The sequence below is a fragment of the Mirounga leonina genome, unplaced genomic scaffold (assembly GCF_011800145.1).
Source record: "Mirounga leonina isolate KUSES-001 unplaced genomic scaffold, KU_Mleo_1.0 Mir_151, whole genome shotgun sequence".
In the NCBI taxonomy this organism is placed as follows: domain Eukaryota; kingdom Metazoa; phylum Chordata; class Mammalia; order Carnivora; family Phocidae; genus Mirounga; species Mirounga leonina.
The window spans coordinates 42,409,019-42,431,633 of NW_023270377.1; the positions used below are offsets into that span (position 1 = coordinate 42,409,019).

At 39.2% G+C, this 22,615-nt stretch overlaps 1 protein-coding gene across 1 annotated transcript in view; it reads left to right on the plus strand.

Moving 5' to 3' along the window:
• Positions 1-1,065: 1,065 nt before the first annotated feature.
• The window catches only part of STAT4 (signal transducer and activator of transcription 4), a 91,317-nt gene continuing 69,767 nt past the window's right edge, over positions 1,066-22,615 (plus strand). The window contains exons 1-3 of the mRNA XM_035007507.1: positions 1,066-1,269; positions 4,165-4,293; positions 5,596-5,740. Of these exons, the coding sequence (XP_034863398.1) occupies positions 4,166-4,293; positions 5,596-5,740 (273 nt within the window). The 5' untranslated portion in view covers positions 1,066-1,269; position 4,165. The remainder of the gene's footprint in view (positions 1,270-4,164; positions 4,294-5,595; positions 5,741-22,615) is intronic.

A 22,615-nucleotide genomic window follows, 5' to 3' on the forward strand; every position in this document is an offset into this window, starting at 1 on the left:
GGAAACTGCCCAGTGAGCAAGCAGCCAAGACTAGGCCTGCCTGACCAGGGAATAGAGTGATGCGGAGTGTGACTCTGGAGTGGACCGACTTATTTTTGTGTGTGCGGGAGGGACAGGGGTGGTGAATTTAAGCACGTGATTGTGCTAATAATGTCAGGAGGGAGAGGGAACCCCGGGTAAGTGTACCCGCTTGATGACTGATCTGAGAGTGGGAAAGCAGACCTTTACCTTAGTGTATTGCTGAAGACTCATGCGTAAACAAATTGAGTCATTCTTTCTGCCTCATTCAGTCTATCTTCCTTTATTTTTATCTTTATTTTCCTGAATATTTAGTAGAACTTGTGTGTCGAGGGTTAACATCTAGCTTGGAAGAGATGAAGTCAAAAACCACCAGGGAGGGTGTGCAAACCCCTGGCCTCTTATCCAGGGTCAGAAGCTAACTCATTGAGTAACTCCGGTCACCTCTCTGGGCCTCAGTCTCTTCAGATACGAAAGAGGCATTAGAATCAGATGAGACCAAGGCTCCCTCCAGCTCTGTGATTCTAGAATAGGCCCATGTCACAAAGGGAGAAAAGCATCCCATAGCAACCAGGTACAGGGCTACTGGGCAGGTGGGAAGGAGGATGCTGGGCTAGTAAGGGCAGGCGTGAGTAGCCCGCACAGGAGCTGGCCCGAACCTTTGGGTGAGGCTGTCCTCCTCCTAGTGAGCAGACCCTGCTGGAATTGGAGCCCAGTGAGATCTAAGAGTTTGAGATCTAAGATCTATTTTGGTCCTGGCACCCCTATCCCTCCCAGGGGCTGGCTCACCAGGGTGAGTGGAGCCTGAAAGGAGGAAGCCAGGAATTTACCTCTAGGCAAGTAAAGAGACTTACTTGGGGGGCGGAGAGGGGGGTGGGGGTTGTCTCAGATTATCTGGGAAACCACTGAAGAAAAGTGTGTGTAGCCCCCACCTACCCACCCACCTCCTGACGCCCCTGGGCCCCCCGCAGTTACAGGAGTGATTGGTGGGGATGAGGAGAGGGCGCCCTGCAAAGGGGCTTGGGCCTGATTGTCTCTGCTCTTTAGCATTTCTAGAATAGAGAGTGGGTGGGACCCGACTCAAGTAAAGTCCCAGAGACGCTAACACTGACGCACAGGAAAGCCTCAAGTGGGAGGAGAGATGCAAATCCCCTACTGACAATGGCGTCAGCGGCTTTGTCCTGGGGACTGTGAAGGGCGATTCTGACTCTGGACTTGACACCAACCTGGGACCTGGGCTGAGAGAGCCAGGTAAGTAGGCAGAGTACACCTTCGTGTTGCTTCTCCGGAGGAGCACGGGCCAGGAAGTACTTATGCAGGATGCGGCTGAGGCTGTGCTCTTCACTCGGTGCTATGACAGTCGCTTCACTTTAGCTGGTGTGAGGATGAGTGATTCGACACAGCGTCCGACTTGATGATCCAGAGACGCGCTCGGGCGCAGGTCTCCCGGTGAGACTCGGGGGCTCAGCCCCCACATCTGCCCGGTGGGAGGGACACTTGTGGCTGATGCGGAGGTGTGTCCTTGGGAAGTGCTGAAAGTGAGCCCCTCTTCACTTTCTTAGCTTCTCTGAGCTACAGTGCCTGACTTTAGACTGAGTACCTGGCTTTCAGAAACAAGTCCGGAGCCGGGGTAGCCAGTGGCTGTGGCTTTGATGAGAGGGAGTGGTATTTTAGGGCATATCATCTCCATTGCAAGCTGCGTGTCCCAGAGCCAGCGTGGCACTCTCAGCTCCCAGACAGCGTGACAAAATGCCCCTTTATTTAGGGGCATTATTTAGGGGCATTATATTAGGACATTCAAAGAGAATAGACAGGCACTCAATTTTCAGAAGAAATATTCCATAGTTTTCTTGTGATGGGAGAATGAGCCCTTAGAGAGTGAGAGCCAAGAAGGGAGCTAAGGATGACTAAAGGCATTTCTAGAGGCTTCAACAGAGAAGAGGGTCCTTGGACTATACACCTTATCCTTCCCATCTTCAGCCTTAAGTTCAGCTCTCTGGAAGGTGGACCCAGGTCCTAGGAGTAATTTATCTAACTTTGGGACAAGTTAAGCCCAGTTAATTCTTAGTTAGAAAACAGATTTTCACCCAAATCATAGCAAGGATTTAAGAAAAGTAGTATTGACGATCGTAATGGCATTTTCAGCTCATGTTCTCTCACCGTTATCTAGAATAAGTTGACAGGGATATAGCAGGACAATGTCATTATAGCATGGGAACAAATGTTCCAAGTCTGTGATATATATATATCTATATATATCTCCAGCATCTGCAAAGACAACTGTGTCTGGTTTCAGGAGACCTCAGATCGGTCCTTAGGAGCTGTGCATCTTAGGTAGGAGTCATTTTGCTTACTTGTCCCTCAGATTTTTTTTTTTTTTCGTTTTTAAAGTTGGAGTAAAACTTACTCTCCACTTGCCCTATTCACAACCACATCAGAATTGCCACTCATTTAACAAGCACTTACTGAGACACTCACAATATACCTAGAATGGTGCGTGTAAAGGTCTTCAAGATATTAAGTGATATGAAAATAAAACATTATTTCTTTTCCTGGTTCCTTTCTTTTAGCAAAACATCCCTCTATTGATTTAGATCAGGGAAAAGGTGCCCCAGAATGGTTCCATTTGAAAACTGAGGAATCCATATATGAAATATATGAAATCTGTTATCATGACCTTCTGTAGGCAAAAGGAAATCTTAACTTGCCTACAAGATAGACTGAGATATTATGGTGATTAATCATGTAAAAGTTTTGTTCCTTTATCTAAAATTGCTGATAAAACTCTCAGAACTTTGACTTTGGAAAAAGTAAAATACTGTAACTTCAAGATGTCGTATTGATCTCCCTGAGTTAGGCAATGTTTAAAGCTTCTAAATTGGTGAGAATAGGATAATGTGGGGGAAACACATACTTTTGTTTTGTGAGAGGCTGCCAAATACATATCTAGTGTGGTTTCTTCCTCAATTAACCTGAGGGTTTAACCACTGTCAGTTGCATACCAGAGACTAATTAGAAGTTGACTTTAAAAGCTCTGCCTAGTCATAGTGGATCATCATACGGAGAAATATAAATATGTATTGATTCAGAGATATTTTGAACTGAAAGAATTAGAGCCCACAAAAATGCATACATGAAACTCTTCATAAAGCTAAGACCAAATTTTTTTTTTAAAGCTTTTATTTATTTATTTGAGAGAGAGCACATGAGAGGGGGGAGGGTCAGAGGGAGAAGCAGACTCCCTGCTGAGCAGGGAGCCCGATGTGGGACTCGATCCCAGGACTCCAGGATCATGACCCGAGCCGAAGGCAGTCGCTTAACCAACTGAGCCACCCAGGCGCCCCAAGCTAAGACCAAATTTGACCAGAGGTCTAGGAATATAAGTATGACTCTGGAAGCCAGACAAATCTGAAATAAAGAAAAAAGGATTGGGCAGTTTGACATACAAGAAGCTTTTATTGGGTGCTCCTCATACAGAAAGTCTAAAGAGGTCTGAGAAGGTGCAGTTGAGTATGTTTGCCTTCAGGTTGCTCAAAGTCAAGAGTGCAGATGGAGCAAGGGATAGGAAAGGAATTTGTTGAGAACACAGATTTGTGTGATAGATTGGAGCTGTTGAGGGGGAGTGAAAGCTTTCTGGAGAAAGTTCCGGAGTTCCTATTAGAGCAAAGCAGGACATGGTTTGGGGATAGAGAACTTTTTTTTCTTTTAAGGGATGACTTAGGAAAAAGCTCAAAATTTTTATCTTTGGATTGAAAGCATTTCTCTTTACTGTTTTCTTATATAAGGTGACTATAAAAGAAAAATTTTTTCAGTTACTTAACTAATGGAAAACATTGTCTTTGAAACCTAAGAGAGGGGTGTGGCTCAGTCAGTTAAGTGTCTGCCTTCAGCTCAGGTCATGATCCCAAGGTCCTGGGATCAAGCCCCACATCAGGCTCCCTGCTCAGCGGGAAATCTGCTTCTCCCTCTTCCTCTGTCTCTTTCCTGCTTGTGCTCACTCGTGCTCTCTCTCTCGCTCTTGCTCACTCTCTCTCAAATAAATAAATAAATAAATAAAATCTTTTAAAAAAAATTCTAAGGGAAAAAAACATGTACCACAGTTATTAACATTATTTTTAAACTCTAATTTTACCTCTTCATTTATAGCATGTCTCAGTGGAATCAAGTCCAACAATTAGAAATCAAATTTTTGGAGCAAGTAGATCAATTCTACGATGACAACTTTCCTATGGAAATTCGACATCTGTTGGCTCAGTGGATTGAAAATCAAGACTGGTAGGATCAAACATTATTGTATTTTCCCTAGAGGTTGATGTACAAATGCGTTATGCTCTATCCCTGTGGATTTATTCTGTGATCTGCTTTTGACTGAGTAGGTAACTTCTTGCAGATAAAGAATTTTCTTCAAGGATTTGGAAAGCTTCTTCGAAGGAAGAGAATCATTGTTCTTTCTGGTTGTAGATGAAAACTTAAGGCTTCTAGTGCCTTGGTTTTTTCGTAAGCCCAAATCCCAGTAATTTCTAAATATTAAAAAGCCAAGAAGTACACCTGTTGTTTATCTCAATTTTCAGTTTACAGATGCAGTATAATTATTTTTTCTTATTATGTTTTATAATCATTCTTTAAAGCTCTGTTTATCATGCACAATAATTTTTTTGCTTTGAATAATCCTCTAACTTTTTATTGTGATAAAATATATGTGACATAACATATGCCATTTTAACCATTTGTAGATATATGGTTTAGTGGCATCAAGTATATTTACACTGCTGTGCAATCACCACTGTCCATCTCCAGAATTTTTTCATCTTCCCATAATGAAACTCTGTCCTCATTAACCAATAGCTCTTCACTCTCTGTACCCCAGACCTGGCAACCACCATTCTATTTTCTGTCTCTCTGAATACGACTCTAGGTACTTCATGTAAATGGAATCACACAGTATTTGTGTTTTTGCGGCTGATGTATTTCCCTTACCATATTTTTTTCAAGGTTCATTCATGTAGCATGTATCAGAATTTCCTTCTCTTTTTAAGGCTGAATGATATTCTATTGTAGATGTGTGCCACATTTTGTTTATTCATCTGCCAGTTACCACTGGAGTTGTGTCTACCTTTTGGGTATTGTGAACAAAGCTAATATGAACATTGATGTACAAATATCCATTCAAGGTCCTGCTTTCAATTCTTTTGAGTATCTACCCAGAAGTGGAATTGCTGTGTGTAATTCTCTGCTTATATTTTGAAAAATCTCCATCCTGTTTTCCACAGCGGCTGTACCATTTTCCATTCCCACCAGCAGTGCACAAGGGTCCCAGTCTCTCCATACCCTCACCAACACTTATTATTTGGGGTTTTCAGTAATAGCCATCCTAATAGGTATGAAATGGTAGCTCATGTTTTGATTTGCATTTCCCTAATGATTAGCATCTACTTTGATGTGTACAGTTTAATTTGTAAAAGCCTTTAAATGCTTGTCACTGTGGAATAGATTGATCTCTTTTAAAATTAGTAGGGTAAAAAAGTAGACATTCTACTAAGTTGTTTCCTGCTATGTAATAACAGTTTTGTTTTTTAGGGAGGCAGCTTCCAACAATGAAACCATGGCAACAATTCTTCTTCAAAACTTGTTAATACAACTGGATGAACAGTTAGGTCGTGTTTCCAAAGAGAAAAACCTGCTCTTGATACACAATCTAAAAAGAATCAGGAAAGTCCTTCAGGTGAGAATGCATTCTACTTTTTCAAAAATGTTTGGATTTATGTGTCTTAAATTCAGCGAAAAAATCAAATCTGTACCCTTAATATTATTTTCAGTTCAGATTTAAGAAGGGAAATTTGAATTCTCTTATCATTTTAAATTTTATGCTCTATTTTATTTTATTAATGTTTGTTTTTCATGAAATTTTGAATCTGAAATATACTGTAAGTGGGAGGGTGTGTGTGATTTGCATATGACTATTCACTAGTTATGTTCAAAGTTGACAATGCTAGAACAGGGATTTCAAAGATAATAGGTTCATGGCTATCCCCCAGTCCTCTCTTGCCTTTCTCTCTCATGTAACAATTTAGTTAGTATTGTTTTCCCATTTGTAGATAGAGGCATCATGGTTGTATGTATCCTTCCAGAGTTGGTTCACAACTTACTTCCTCCAAAAGCATTCCTTGGTACTCACTAGCCCCTAGCTCTAGGTCTCTAGCCTCTAGCTCTCCAAAGTTTTGCCCAGGCAAAGCTCTTCCATCTGTGGTCTGGGTTCTCACAACACCTGCAACACATCTGTACCATGGCACTTAGTATATTCTTCATCAGTGGGATTTCTGTGTGTTTGTCTTCTCCCCAAAACTGTGGACTTTAGTATTCAGCTTTGAATTCCCAGTGCCTACCATAAGACTGGATATAGTAGATGTGTAATATTCATTGATTACAGGGATGAATGAATGAATGTAGTGAAACAAGTATCTAAAGAATTAAGGGTAGGCTAATACTGAGTTAAACTCAGAGGTGCTAACATACATAACGAACTCTGAACGTGAGCTGCTATAATATTTCCTGAGTGTCTATACAATGTATTAGACAACATGAAAAATGCATGTGCCATTTCTCAGTGAGGCATTCTTAAAATCCCAAAGTTACAATGAATACATTTTTAGAAAATTTTACCTAGACTATAATAGAAATGTGCTGGAAGTAACTAACATTTGTGGGAGGAGCATGTATATTGTTTTTCCTATTGTATGGATTGCACTGAGCCATCTTTGCCCTTGTAATCCCTTACAGGTTTGCAAAACATGTGGCCCAGGTAGGAAAATAGCTTGTTGCCAACAAAACAGGATTTTTCACAACATAAAGCAAGCAGTCTCTACAGAGATAAGACATTTAACCTTGGCTTTATTAGCTTAGGGCTCCAATCAATAAACCTAAAACAGGGGTGGGCATATTGCTACTCACAAGTCAAACGTGAGTAAGCCCCTGCCTGTTTTGAGGGCCCTTGACTAAGAATGGTTGTTACAGTTTTAGGTGGTTGAAAAAGAATAAAAATAAAATAAATACGTTTGTGACATGAAAATTCCATGAAATTCAAATTTTTGTATTTTTAGTGAACACAGCCATGCCCATTCATTTACATATTGACTCACTGCAGTGACAGAGATTGGCCCCCAAAACGTAAAATAAAAATTTGTGTATGTGTGTGTATCAATCGTATTTATCTGGCCTAGAAGCAAAGGTCCTACAGGTCACTTGGCTAAAGGGACACAGATGGATAAAATGAATGATGCACGGTATTTGGAAATTCTGAAATTTGAAATTCTCAAAATGTGACCTTGGGCAATCACTTAATCTTTCTGAATGCTCACATCTTTTCATGTAAATGAGGATAATCCTTATTTACTTTTGGGGATTGTAAAGAAGACTGGAGTTTTTGTTCTGGCAAAAAAAATAGGCTTCTAATAAATGGTTTTTGTTGTTGGTGGGGAAAAGAACAGGATTTTCTTAGGAGAAATCAAGGGTAAATTTACAGCCCATTTGGGGGGAGGTGGAGATAAGATTTTGAGGGAGTTCAAGAACCTGCAGTAACTCTCATTCACATTTCAACTCAAGCAAAAACTCTTCTGTATTTGTCACTGGCGCTCCAACATCTTATCTCTGTAGACCCCTCCCAACAAACTGCCCCAAGCTCCTCACATCCCTGCCCCAGAAAAATAGATCTTCTTATTCCCAAACATACCAAACTCACTCTTCAAAGACTCTGAGCCTCTTCCCATGGCTAAGAATGCAATGCCATCCCTCTCACTCCAGCCCAGTTCCCAGTCATTCCTGGAGGACCTGTGGATGTCCCAGTGCGTCAAGGAAATCTTCACCCTCATCCTTCATGGAGCACAGGTTGCAAGATAACCAGCATCTCCTCTGTGCTGAATGTGTCTAAGCAGGTCACAAGCTCTTTGAAGTAAAAGCCTGACCTCCTTTTTTGACCTCCCTGCTCCCTCCAGTACCCACTGTGGTTCTCCTACAAACTAGGAACTCAAAAAACAGTTTGGTTGGTTAAGATATTTTGAACTGACAAAACACTTGCTCTTTCCTTCATTTTATAAGCTATACTTTTTGAGTATTTGTATTAATTCAGAATACAGTAAAAAATAGTAATAGAGAACATTGTCAACTATGGTTATAGACCTAAACAAACCTGCATTTTATGTTTCTTTTTAATATGTCATATTCCCATTATTGTTTATTTTTGGGTTTTTTTTGACAAGTCTTTTTGATAAAACAACACCCCCTGCTTCCCCAAGAATTAAAAGAGAAAAAAAACCTCCTATCAAAAGACTGTTGACATCGTGCTTATCCTGTTTGAACGTTTTCATCCTGAGATTTTAAATGCAATCCATGTTAACTATTATAGCAAAAAAGAGCAAACGATACAGTTCCAGGGGAATTAAACCGGTGTAAGGCAGATTTATTTTAGTTCTTTACAGAGCAGCTGAGTTCTCCAGTTTCAATATTGTAATTTACTCTGAGGTGGGAAGCAGGTGAACACTGATGTCCAGCTCACCTTTGCCCCTTTACGGGGAGGCAGCTTCAGGTCAAGGCCAGGAGTAAGGACTGCCACAGGCTGAATCCTGGCTCTGGGATGCACTTGCTGTATAGCCCAGGGCAAGATGTTTACATCCTCTGGCCTCAGTTTCCTCAGCAGTGGGAGCAGAATCACACTCGTTCGTACCCCAGGGGTGTTAGAAGCATTAAAAAATTCTGAAGAATGTGGTAAGCTTAGGATTTGCTAAAAAGAAATACCTGCCCTAGATATTTCAAGAATGCTTTGCCCTGTTCCTGGGCCTTTTTTTTTTTTAACCAATAGACTATATTTTAGAGCAGTTTTGGATTTATAGAAAAGTTGAGCAGAAGGTACAGAAAGTTCCCTTCTACTCCCTCTCTACCTGCCCCTCCCCAGTGTCCCCTATTAGAAACATCTTGCATTGCTGTAGTACATCTTTTACAATTGATGAACCTGTTGTGATAATGCTATTATTAACTTATGGTCCAAGATTATATGAGGGTTTACTCTCTGTGCTGTCCAAATCATATATCCACCATTTCAGTTTCACTGCCCTAAAATCTCCTCTGCTCTACTAGTTCATCCTTCCTTTCCTTACCCCAAACTTCTGGCAACCACTGATCTTTTTACTTTTTCTTTGTCCTGCATTTTCCAGACTGTCATATGGAATCATATAGTCTGGAGACTTTTCAGATGGCTTCTTTCACTTAGTAATATGCTTTTAAGCATGTCTTTTTGTAACTTGAGAGCTCATTTCTCATTATTGCTGAACAATATTCCCTTGTATGGATGTACTATAGTTTGTTGATCAATTTTTGGCAATTATGAATAAAACTGATATTAACATTCATGTGGAAATTTTGGGGTGGGCAGGAGTTTTCAACCCATTTGGGTAAATACCCAAGAGATTGATTGCTGGATCTTTGTTCTTGGGCTTTCTATCACAAGCCTCTTTTCCTACTTATTCATCTTCCTCACTGTATCTTTGCCTGCTCAGGCTGCTATAACTGAAATATAATTAATTGAGTGGATTTGAAATAACAGACATTTATTTCTCACAGTTCTGGAATCAAGGAAGTTCAAGGTGCTGGCAGATTGGGTGTCTGATTCAGCTTCCTGGTTCAGAGACAGCTGCCTTTTCACTGGACCTCACATGGCCCAGTGGGGAGGGAACTCTCTAGGTTTTCTTTTCTTTTTTTTTTTTTTAATTTAATTTTATTATGTTTGTTAGTCACCATAAAATACATCATTAGTTTTTGATGTAGTGATCCACGATTCATTGTTTTTGCATAACACCCAGTGCTCCATGCAGTCTGTGCCCTTCTTAATACCCATCACCGGGCTAACCCATCCCCCCACCCCACCCCCCTAAAACCTTCAGTTTGTTTCTCAGAGTCCATAGTCTCTCATGGTTCATCTCTCCCTCCGACTTCCCCCCCTTCATTTTTCCCTTCCTTCTCCTAATCTCTAGGTTTTCTTCTATAAAGATGCTAATCCCATTCATGAGGGCTCTACCCTTATGACTTAATCACCTCCCAGAGGCTCCACCTCTTAATAGCATCACATTAGGGGTTAGGACTTCAACATATGAATTAAGGAGACACAAATATGCAGTCCATAAGAAACTTCCTCTCTATCTTTCTCCCTCAGAATGACATTTAAAAAATTAAAGTGGGGGCACCTTGGTGGCTCAGTCGGTTAAGCGTCTGACTCTTGATTTTGGCTCAGGTCATGGGCTCAAGCTCCATGTTGTGGAGCCTGCTTAAGATTTTATCTCTCTCTGTCCCTCCCTCCCCATGTGTGTATGTGTGTATTCTCTCTCTCTAAAAAAAAAAATTAAAATGGTGCTTATTCATAATAAAAAATTAAAGTAATACAGAAAAAAATGCAAAAAAAAATGTGAGATAATCCAAAATCTACTCCTACATATAACCACATTAATATTTGATGAGTGTCATTCCAGACATCTATACATACATATGTGGATAGAAGGCTGCCTGTTGACACTTTGTACGCAGTGGTTACCAGAATTTTAGAAGTCTCCTGTGCCCCCTCTCCAACTCCACTCTGCTTTCTTCCCAACCAGAGTAACCACTAATCTAAATTTTGCATTTACCAGTCTCTTCCTTTTTGTTACAGTTTTACCAAATATGTCGGCATCCCTAGAAAACATAGTGTATAGGTTTGCAAGTTACTGAATCTTACATAAATGGGATCAAAGTATATTTGTTCCTGACAATTTTCTTTCTTCACTTAATCTTGTTCCTAAGATGGATCCGTGTTGAGTGTGCAGCAGTAGTGTATTCATTTTCATTGCTACATAGTATTCCATCGTGTGACTATATCACGGCTTATCCATCTTACTGTTGATATGCATGTGGGTTACTTCTAGTATTCATTCACTATTTCAAACGATGTTGGGCTAAAGGTGTGTGCTCCTTGGTGCATGAAATGTGCATGAAATTCTCTAGGATAGATACCTAGGAGTGGAATTGCTGAATCATGGAGTATGTACATCTTTAATTGCACTAAATAATGCCAAAATTGTTTTCCAAAATGGCAATACCAGTTTACACTGTCCTAACAGAGTAAGAGTCCTGGCTCCACATCCTTGTACATACTCGTAGTGGTCATATATCACATATCAATCTGGTGGTGTATCCATCTTACTTCTTCAGTTTAATTTTTTGTTCTTTTTCTAACTTCCTTATTCAAGTGCTTTATTTATTTTGAGCCTTTCTCTTTTTTTTCTTATAAATGAATTTAACTCTGTATATTTTTGAGAAGTACTTTGTATATTTTAATATGTAGTGCTTTCACTGTTCATTTTGAAATAGTCCATAATTTCAGTATTGACTTATAATTTCTAGATAAATTTAAAAACTGTCCCACTAAAAATACATAGAAATGCTAGATAAAATAGAGCAGATTTTTAATTGCATAGGTAAGCTCATCACATTAGAAGAAATTATAGAACCAAAAATGATTTTTTAACTGTAAGTAGGAGCTGCACTGGGGACTGTCATATATTCTTGGATTCTAGAAATACAGATCTCAAGCATAAAGGACATCAGAAAGAAAGAAAAGATCCCAAAAGTAGCAAGAGAGAACAAATATATTACCTACACAGAAATGAGAGACAAACTGAAAGCTAAATTTAAAACAGAAACAAGAAAGAGAAGAGTAGAATAATTTCTTCACATAGCTGGAATACAATATCCATCAACTTAAAATTCTTTTTTTTTTTAAAGATTTTATTTATTTATTTGACAGAGAGAGTGAGAGAGCACAAGCAGGGGGAACAGTAGAGGGAGAGGGAGAAGCAGGCCCCCCACCAAGCAAGGAGCCCGATGCGGGGCTCAATCCCAGGACCCTGAGATCATGACCTGAGCCGAAGGCAGACGCTTAACCCTCTGAGCCACCCAGGTGCCTCCATCAACTTAAAATTCTATACCCAGCTAAATTATTGTGCAAAATTGAATATTCACCACACAGATACTACTGAAGGAAATTGAACACAGATGTTAAGCATGCATGGTAAAATTTCAAAAGTACCACTACAAGTGAAAATAGAGTGCAGAAGAAATTAAAAGAATTAAAAAAAAAAAGATTTAGAATCTGTAAAAAAAAAAATTGAAATCCAAATAATGTCTATTAAATGGACAAAACTCAGCAGTTATTAGACAAATTGTGGATTGCATCTAAAATACGAAATAACAAAAGATGATGAGATCAAAGAGGTGTGTGAAAGCTGTCTTGTAGAGAAGCTTATTCTGAGAGTAATGGGAAGCCATTGACAGGTTTGAGCAGGGGTGTAACATGAACTGCTCTGTGTTTTAAAAAGCTTACTCTGGCTGTTAAACAGACTGTTGTGAGTCAAGAGGAAATTGGAGAGACCTATTAGAAAATTCTGTTGATTTTTTTTTTTTAATTAACATATTGAAAGGGTGCCTGGGTGGCTCAGTTGGTTAAGTGTCTGCCTTTGGCTCAGGTCATGATCCCAGGGTCTTGGGATGGAGTCCTGTGTTGGGCTCCTTGCTCAGCAGGGAGCCCGCTTCTCCCTCTCCCTCTGTGTCCCCGCCCCTGTTCCTGCTGTCTCTGTCTCTCAAATAAATGAAATCTTAAAAGAAAAAAGAAATTAACATATTGAAGTCTTTTCCTGTTTTTATGGATTTATCACCGCTTCCAAACTTCAACTTCAGAAGCTTTGGCTTTCTATACCTGTTACTATGCTGTGGGGAGCGTAGATACAAGACAATGTTGGTGAATTAAACTTCAAAAAAATGATTTAAAATATCCTTCTTTGATCCACTTACTGTTTTTCATCTTGAAATTTATGGCATGGTTTTCTTTTTGTTACCATTTGCCAACCAGTAAATTTTCATACTTTCTGTGTCACTTCATGCTGGGCTTGTCTTTTATAAATATTATATAGCAATCTTATTGTTTGGTCAACAAATATTGAATGAGTCCTTACTGTGTTACCAGTCACATTTTAAGCACTAGAGATGCTATTGGAGGAAGTCATGAAGCTCACAGTCTAAACAATTCACACCTCGTATGTTTTGTTTTTTTAAAGATTTTATTTATTTATTTGGCACAGAGAAAGAGACAGCAAGAGAGGGAACACAAGCAGGGGGAGTGGGAGAGAGAGAAGCAGACTCCCTGCTGAGCAGACAGCCCGATATGGGGCTCGATCCCAGGACCCTGGGATCATGACCTGAGCCGAAGGCGGCCGCTTAACTGGCTGAGCCACCCAGGCACCCCGATGTTTTGGTTTTTAACTTAGAGGAACTCCTATGGCCATTCCTCAAAACTTAGTGTTCAGGAAGTAAGGGGAAGCAGGCATCAGCAAGCTTATCTGATGATAGAAAAAAATTCTCCATCAATTAGAAAGCTGTGTTCATGGTTTTGGTGTTAACTCTGTGGTTAGCAATCCCACCACCCACCAGGTATTTTTCACCGACCGGGGTAACGATTCTGTTAATGAGAGTTTTAGACCCCACAGGGGAGGAGACACAAGTGTAACCCACATCTCACAAATTCTGCTCTCTGCATCACCGTGGCCTCTTCCTCAGAGGGTTTCTCATTTGGGTTTGCCTGAACAAAAATATGGGCTGGAGCTGAAAACTCCTCTGAAGTTGAGCAGATGGTGGATTCCTTCTCACCCAGGCTGCAAAAATCCTATTGTTGGTCCCGAGTATCAGGTGAAGTGAGATTTTTAACTTGACAGGGTGGAGGATTAGAAATATTTTTGCAATAGGAAGGGAGAAAAAAAAAAGCTGCTTTAACTGCTGATCTACTCTGAATTTGCCAGATCTTACCCTTTAACTCCTGCTACTTTCTCAGTTCACTCCTCTTCCTTCCCCTCTGTATACCACACGTAAAGAGAAGTGAAGGGGTGACCTCAACTTATGACCTGAAAACAACCCGATATCGCCACTCTGTGTTAACTCTGAAAGAGCTGAGTGGAGGGTTCAATCATTCACCTCACCTGCTGCTCATGAGCTGGAGCCAGTTTGTCTCACTCCACGGTTATTTCCCCAAGTCCCCTGCACGCACACCCCGAATCTGTTTTCATCTGAGATAATTACCGGGTGCTTATTTCTCAGAGGCTTAAAGACCTGCATATTGTGCTGTTGAAGATGGAATGTGAATTACTTGTCGAGATTTTGTTTGCTGCATAATTGGGATAGTCAAGAGAAGGCAGATGGTGGGCATTGCATTCCTTGTCCTGTGCACATCACGCTGGAATGGAATCCAGCATGATCAACTCAAGATCCTACCCACCTGAAATTTCATTCATGAATCATTTTGTGTATATTCCTCCAAACCTTTCTCTTATCGTATCCAAGGCTGCCTGGATTGTCCTCCCTCCTTATTGTCTTCTCTACCAGTTTATTACTGAGTCCACAGTGATTTGTCCTTTCTCTGAATTCTGATTCTCTTTGACATGTATGCCAGAGCTTCTTTATGGTATAATGACTTTGTGTATAGTGCACATATGTTTTTTTATTCCAAATGACAGTTTGGATTTTTGAGAGTAGGCTCATATAGTTTGCCTTGGGGTATACTGTATCTACTCCATAGATATTTGTTGACTGAATATCGGTTCCATCATATGAATTTTAACATCAGGCTCTATTGATTGCTGAACATACAAGGTGACGAGGACATAGATAAAACCCTGATGTTCAAAAAGCTTGCAATTTAGGATGGAGATAAAAGTGCAAATAAATATTTATGATGCAGTGGGGTAAGGACCATGGGAGAATTATCTACAATCATAATTGGCAGAGTTGGGAACATCTGAGCTGATTCTAGAAGGATGATTCAGGACTGTGAAGAGAAGAGAAGGGAAGAAAGGGAATCATATACAGAGAAGAAAAAAAACAAGAGTAGGAACATAATGAGAGAATGCCTATCCTCAAACAAGCTAAGCACTCAAAGCATTAAAAGGAGGTTGTAAGAGGATCTTGAGTGCCATGCTGAGCTGTTGGGACTTAAGCAATGGGGAGCAATCAAAGGTTTTTAAGCCAAAGTGTGGCGTAAATACGTTTTTACTGAAAACATATCCAGAGCTAGTTTTCTCTCTAGGACGACCTGCCCCTTATCTACTATAGGCAAAGAAATATTAGAAAAGTCTCCTAAGGTTGAAAGTATTTTCTTTTCTCATTCCTACCCCTGTATTTCCTTTCTTCAAATTATTTGAATTTAGAGAACTGAGCCAGAGACTGAATACATTTCATTTTTCTTAACACAAAAACTAGCTGTCGTGTGCTAAAGGAAAACAAAAACTAAACTATTCAGATGATGAGAAGTCAAAGTCCAACCCTTGGTTTGGGAAACAGGAAGCCCACAAAATCTGTCCAGGAGCTGACATGGGAGCTCCACACACACTGATGTGGCCTGTGAATCCACTGGCCTGATGGATGGTAGCAGAAGTTTAGAGAGGAGCTGCCAATCCCAGAGTGAGCAGCTGCAACCAGGAAGAAAAATGGATTCCTATAGCCCATAGTGTGATGACTAACCATGCCATTGGGAAAGTGGGTCGAGACACAGATGTTAGCTGAGAAAGAGGATATGAGGATGTTTAGAGTCACATGTTGACTTTTATTATCCCGTGGTTTCATTTGCTAGGAGTGTCATGGTGGGTGTGAAGAAAAAATTGGGCAGATACTCATTTTAAAAGTAGGAGAATTTTGTCATTCTGCCAACAGTTTATTTTTTTTGAAGTTTTCTATTTTAGTTAGTTGTCCCTATTACATGAAGATGAAGACCCATAGGGAAGCTGTCTATACTGGTCTAAATCCATTATGATCTGGAGGCTTTCCAAAAAGATACTTAACCAAAACCAAGACAGTTCATAAAACTTGTTACCTCAAACATTTGCTTTTTGAAACACTTTTTTGTACATTGTGCAGAAGATGGTTTAATAAACAAAAGCATACAAATTGGAGCAAAAACAAATCCCCTTGTCAACAAGTTAGAAACCAATTGTCAGTTTGAAGCCAATTTATGTTTATATGTAAAATTGTGGTTTGACTGAGTAATGATCGAGTAGATATCTGAACTTAGTAGATAACTCATTTTAGTTCATAGACATTGAGTGATTCCCTTTAACTGATCCAAACCACTTTAAAGGCATCCATTTTAACTTACCAATGAGATGTTCACTATTGGAAAAGAAGTTGGTTTTCACACTAAGCCACCACGCACCCCCCAGGCTTGCATTACTGCTTTTTCCAGAGATGACCGAAAGACAAAAGATTTGCCCAATTGATACCTATCTCTCCCTCTACTTTTTCCCAAAAATGAGGATCCATATCCAAGTACTTGGCACATGGTTGATCTTCAGCACTCTATTACCATAATCCTCTGATTGGCTACTTTCATCGAGAACATAGATCTTACTCTCCCAGCCGCTGAGTGGGCTCCTAAGTGTGCATTGAGGTGCTAATGTGGTACGGATAGCCAAGAAGTATGTTGGTGGCTAAAAAATGAGAAGACCCTTTGTCTGTTTTCAAGAAGGTTCCTATTTTCTATCATCCAATCTGTGATCTCTGCCTCAGTGGAAAGATATGGGAGTGAGAAACAGAAATGGCTAGCAGCCTTTCATACTTAACAGGTTTTCATAACTTACCTCACATCTGTCAGAATTTACTTTGGAAAATAATTAATATCTCATTGATTCTCTGTAGCTCAACACACCATCAGCTCATCATACCTTCTCCTTTAGATTCTTCTATTTCTTTCCCTGAACAATAAAAAGTCTTCCCAGAGAAAGAGGTAGAGATAGAGGCAGAGACAGAGAGGGAGATAGAGACTTGATGGGAACGATGTGGAGGATAGAGTGGCAGAGGTGGAAACGGGCATGGAGACATTTGGACATTACTGCAGTAGTTAAAAGGAAAGGAAACAGGATGCTGGGCAGTGACAGTGGGGACAGAAAAAAGGCTGGAGTTGTAAGTAATTTGGTCAAAGAATTGGCATGTAATGAGTGAACAGATATGAAACAGATATGAAATGAGTGAGAAATAAGAGATGACCGAGGCTTTTAGTTTGGGTTATTATGTGGATATTGATGCGTAATGAAGATTGGGTTTGGGGAAGGAAGTGGGAAAGCTAGATGAGTTTGGTCAATTCTAAGGGGAGTGCAGTAGGAAGTTATTGGGAAGTGACTAGAAGTAATGTGTCTATGTACTTAACTGTCTCTTCCACAAGACTGAGAGCTCCTTGAGCACATTCATTTTTGCATCGCTAGTGCTTAACAGAAAGCCCAGCACATAGTAGGGCTTAGTGTCTTGTTTAATAAATGAAGGATTGAGCTGACATTGAAAAATGATTATTGCCTTATTGCAATGAGTATCCCTAACACAATGGAGCAAACGTCATGTCATTATTGAAAATGTAATTTAGAGCCCATAAGTGAAATTTAGATGATAAGATTTTCTTGTTGAAATCAACACTTTCTAAAATTACTTTATCTTAATTTTTCAGATACTTTTAGGCTATATGGTTCATCTGTGAGTTTTTTCAAATTGCTGCAAATCTCCAAAAAGTTTTCCAATATATTTATTGAAAAAAAAAACTTCATGTAAGTGGGCCTATGCAGCTCAAACTCATGTTGTTCAAGGGTCAACAATACATTTATTCGGGTCTTCGTGTTCTTCAATGCTCCTTTTAAACTTCCCATAAAATTACAGCATATCTTTCCTTAAATTTATCCCTGGAGATATATGCACCTCTATGTTTATTGCAGCATTATTTACAGTAGCCTAACGATGTAAGCAGCCCCAGTGTCCATTGATAGATGAATGAATAAAGAAGATGTGGCACATATATATATATACACACACATATATATACACATATATAGTATATTAACATATATACTATATACATACAAAAGAATATTATTCAGCCATAAAAAAGAATGAAATTTTGCCATTTACAACACCCTAGATGAAGCTAGAGAGTATAACGCTAAGCAAAATAAGCCAGTCAGAGAAAGACAAATACCCCATATAATTTTCACTCGTATGTGGAATTTAAGAAACAAAACACAGGGGGGAAAAAGGGAAAGACAAACCAAAAAAACACACTCTTAACTACAGAGAACAAACAGATGGTTACCAGAGAGGAGGTGAGGGGGGATAGGTGAAATAGGGGATTAGGAGTGCATGTGATGAGCACTGGGTAATGTATGGAACTGTTGAATCACTATATTGTACACCTGAAACTAATATAGCACTGTACGTTAACTATACTGGAATTTTTTAAAAAATTAGTAATGGGGGTCAAAAGGTAGAAACTTCCTATAAAATAAATGAATAAATGTGAATTTTTATAAAATAAGCCATGGTAATGTAAAAAAATCTAGGGATTTTATTGATATTTTGAGGGATATTTTTTCTATTACATTTTCGATATGATTATTGCTAGTCAATAGGAATACTACTGATGTTTGAATACAAATCTTCCTGAACTCTCTTATTAATTCCAGCTTTATGCAGACTCTCTTTTATTTTCTCCAGACTATCATATCTGCAATAAGGAGAGATTTATTCTCTTCCAAGTTTCATGTTTATTTCTTTTTCTTCTCTTATTGATTAAGAATTCCATTACAATATTGAAGTGAAGCAGTCGTAACAGTTGAAATGTTTTATTAAGGTAATGCTTGCTGTAGGTTTGTGATGTTAAGGAAATTCCCTTATTATCCTGGTTTACAGAGATTTTTAGAAATTTTGATGAATATCACATTTTATCCAATGATTTTTCTGCATCTATTAAGATAATTATATACTTATCTCTTTTAATCTACACTTAGTGTGTGTGACATAGATTTTCTTATATTGAACCATTGTTATGTTCCTGAGATAAACTCTTTGGTTTTTATATACTGCCAAATGACTTGCTAATATTTTATATAGGATTCACATCTAATTGCAGATATATCCTTTTTTTTTTTTTTTAGTCCTTGTCTGGTTTTGCTTTCAAGGTTATACTAACCTTATAAAATGAGTTGGAAGTATTACCTCTTCTTTTGTTCTCCAAAGCCGAGTTACCAGATGGGATACAAAACACAACCTAGTTTTTTCTTTACATATTATAAAGAAATATAGATATATTTTAAATTGTGTATATTTAAGGTGTACAGCATGATGATTTGATATACCTGCACATAATGAAATGAGATGAAATGAAATGACGTACTACAACCAAGCTAATTAATATATCATTCCCTTACATAGTTACCAGTTTTGCGTGTGTGTTAAGAATACCTGAAATCTGCTCTCTTAGCATATTTCCAATATTCGGTACAGTATTATTAACTATAGTCCTCATGCTGCCCATTAGATGTCTAGGCTTATTCATCCTCCATAACTGCAACTTTGCACCCTTTGACCCGCAATCTCGCGTTCCCCTTTAGCCCTGCCCCAGTCTCTGGTAACTACATGAAACATCCATTTATTCAGGTCTGTAATTTCTCTCAGCAATGTTTTACAATGTTTTATGTAGATCTTTCACGTCTTATGGACATACCATAATTTAATCAGTCCTCTAGACCTGGGTCTTTAGTTTCCAATTCTTACTCCACTTCACCTTTATAAGCGCAACGAAATCTAAAACCCTACATCTAACTTTTGTTTGTCATGTTTAAGTGCTATAATTGGAATCTAACACCCCTCATTCTCCCCTCCTACATTCTCATCTACAAACGAGAAATCAAAGAGCAGAGAAGGGCCCCCAGAGTGTCCCATCTTTTGGGTTTTAAAACCACAGCTGAACCACCTCAATCTGTTTCCTGTTATTTAAAATCTCTAGGGAAGGGTATTACATGCACAGACTTCAGAGCCTTTCCAAAGCCTTAACGACCTGGTCATCAGGAAAGGGCTCCTTTTGTCACTCTGCTCTTAATTGCACCCATCTTCCCATCGTTCACTTATCAGTCAATGGAAGAACTCCTCAATGAATGGAAGAATAGTTGGTTCTCATTTTTAAAAACTAGTTCTTCATGCATTAGAAGACAGAAACTGTATTTGGGGACTATTAATGTCTTAGGTCTGTAGCTGTTTATAAGTCTTTTTAGCTCTACGTACAGGTCCTAATCTCCAACCTTGTCAGTCGATTAACGAGCATGCGCTGGTTAGTAAACTGCTCTTTATAAGGCCTTGTAATAAGCATTGGTTTCAGGTCTCCTCTCAGAGAGAGCCAACTTTTATAAGCTATTGAGCCTCAGACGACATGAATCCAGAGCCATGTAGATAGTTTATCTCTGAGTTCCTTAGGTTATATCTTTTTGCTAATGTAGGTTAATAACATACCAACAAATTTTTTGAAAGATTTATTTATTGGAGAGAGAGAAAGTGCAAGTGGGGAGAGGGGCAGAGGGAGAAGAGAATCTCAGGCAGATACCCCCCTGAGGGTGGAGACTGACTCTGGGGCTGGATCTCATGACCCTGAGATCAAACCCATGAGATCATGACCTGAGCCAAAACCAAGAGTTAGACGCTCAACCGACTGAGCCACCCATGTGCCCCATACCAACCAATTTTTAAAGAACTTTATTTCTTATTACAAAGGTGATCCAATAAAGTTTAGAAAATAAAAGATAAGTAAAAAGGAAAAAAATTCATCTGTAATCCCATCTTTAACTGCTAACCACTGTTAACATTATAGTATATTTCCTGCTGATATTTCTACTTACATATATATTTTAACTTATTTTAAAAATTAATATTGTTTTATTCACCTCCTTCTGAAGCTTAATGCATTCACTTAAATGATTCAAACCACCATGGAATGGCATTCTATGCCATTAAATATTCTTTTACAGTGTCATTTGTATTCACCTATTAGTTGGACATTTATTACTTTTTTTCCAGTTTTTCACCAATATAAACAAGTGAAGCACACATACTTATTGTCAAAAGCCCATTCATATTTATGATTATTCTGTTAAGACAGTGAGTCTTTTTTTTAGGACAGTGGGTCTCAACTCCATGCATCAAAATCCCCTGTAGAGTTGTTTTTATTTTTTTAAAAGATTTTATTTATTTATTTGAGAGAGAGAGAGAGAAAGCACAAACAGGGGGAGGGGCAGAGGAAGAAGCAGACTCCCCGCTGAATGCGGAGCCCAACACGGGACTCCAGCTGGGGCTGGATCCCAGGACTCTGAGATCATGACCTGAGCTGAAGTCAGACGCTTAACTTACTCAGCCACCCAGGCGCCCCTGTAGAGTTGTTTTTAATACTGATATCCACTGTTGACATGAGTGTAAACTGATACATTAATGAGGATAACAATAGTTACTGTATTAAAGAACAGACAATAGGATGTTATTTATCATGCACATGACAGTCTAATGTTTGGTTATTGTGTGGATAAGAATACCTTATTCTTTTCCTTTTCATTGCGATTCAAGGATCCAAGTTCCTTCCATTGGGTCTTGGCTGCTCCCAATGGGACTGGATGTCTCTATCGATAGACAGGAGATAAAGAGAAAGAGTGTGAAGTCAACCATATCTGGGACTTCTTGGCCTAGAAATGACACGCCCTCTCTGCTTTCCATTAGGAAGAGCTAGATGTGTGCCTCCTGCATCATGCAAGGAATGCTAAGAAACGAAATTTCTGAACGGGCTGCCATTTCCCACTTCCAAGGGCCTACTGCATCCTGTCAGAGAGGAAGAAGGAGGTTTAGTGGACAGTTAGGTTTGTCTGCTACATTTGGTGAAACCATTTTGGAAAACAATTTGTCAGTCTCAAAGTTTGATGGGACTCAACAGTTCCATTTCTGAATGTTTATCTTACCGAAATTCTCACACAGGCAAAGAGAAGGATATCCATAGATATCCAGGAATGTTTATGTTTTTGTTATTTATAACAACAAAAATGTGAAAATGATCTCAAATGTCCATCTTGAAATGTCCACAACGGTTAAATGCATTGAATTATTTTCAGTGCATGCAATAACTATTAAAATATTAGATCTGTTAGATCTGTATATTCTGAAATGGAAGGATGACAATAATATACGTTTTTGAGCAGAAAACCAAAAAAATATGTCCAGTGTGATTGCCCACAGGGAGTGAGGGGAGAAAGTGGAGGATGGGAGCTCTCACCAATTTTTTTAAACTTTTTTTATTACTTGAGGTTAAAAAAATAAACCCAAATTACATCAGCATTTTATTTTTATTTTTTTTTAAAGACTTCATTTATTTATTTGATAGAGACACAGTGAGAGAGGGAACATAAGCAGGGGGAATGGGGGAGGGAGAAGCAGGCTTCCCGCCAAGCAGGGAGCCTGACGTGGGACTCGATCCCAGGATCCTGGGATCATGACCTGAGCCGAAGGCAGACGCTTGACGACTGAGCCACCCAGGCGCCCTACATCAGCATTTTAAAACCCAGATTCCCAGACCTCACCCAAATCTACAGAATCAGAATCTCCAAGGAATAGGACCCAGAAATTTGTAGTTCATAAAAGCCTCACAAGCAATTCTGATAAATTGCCAAGGTTGAGACTACAGCCTTAGGATAAATTT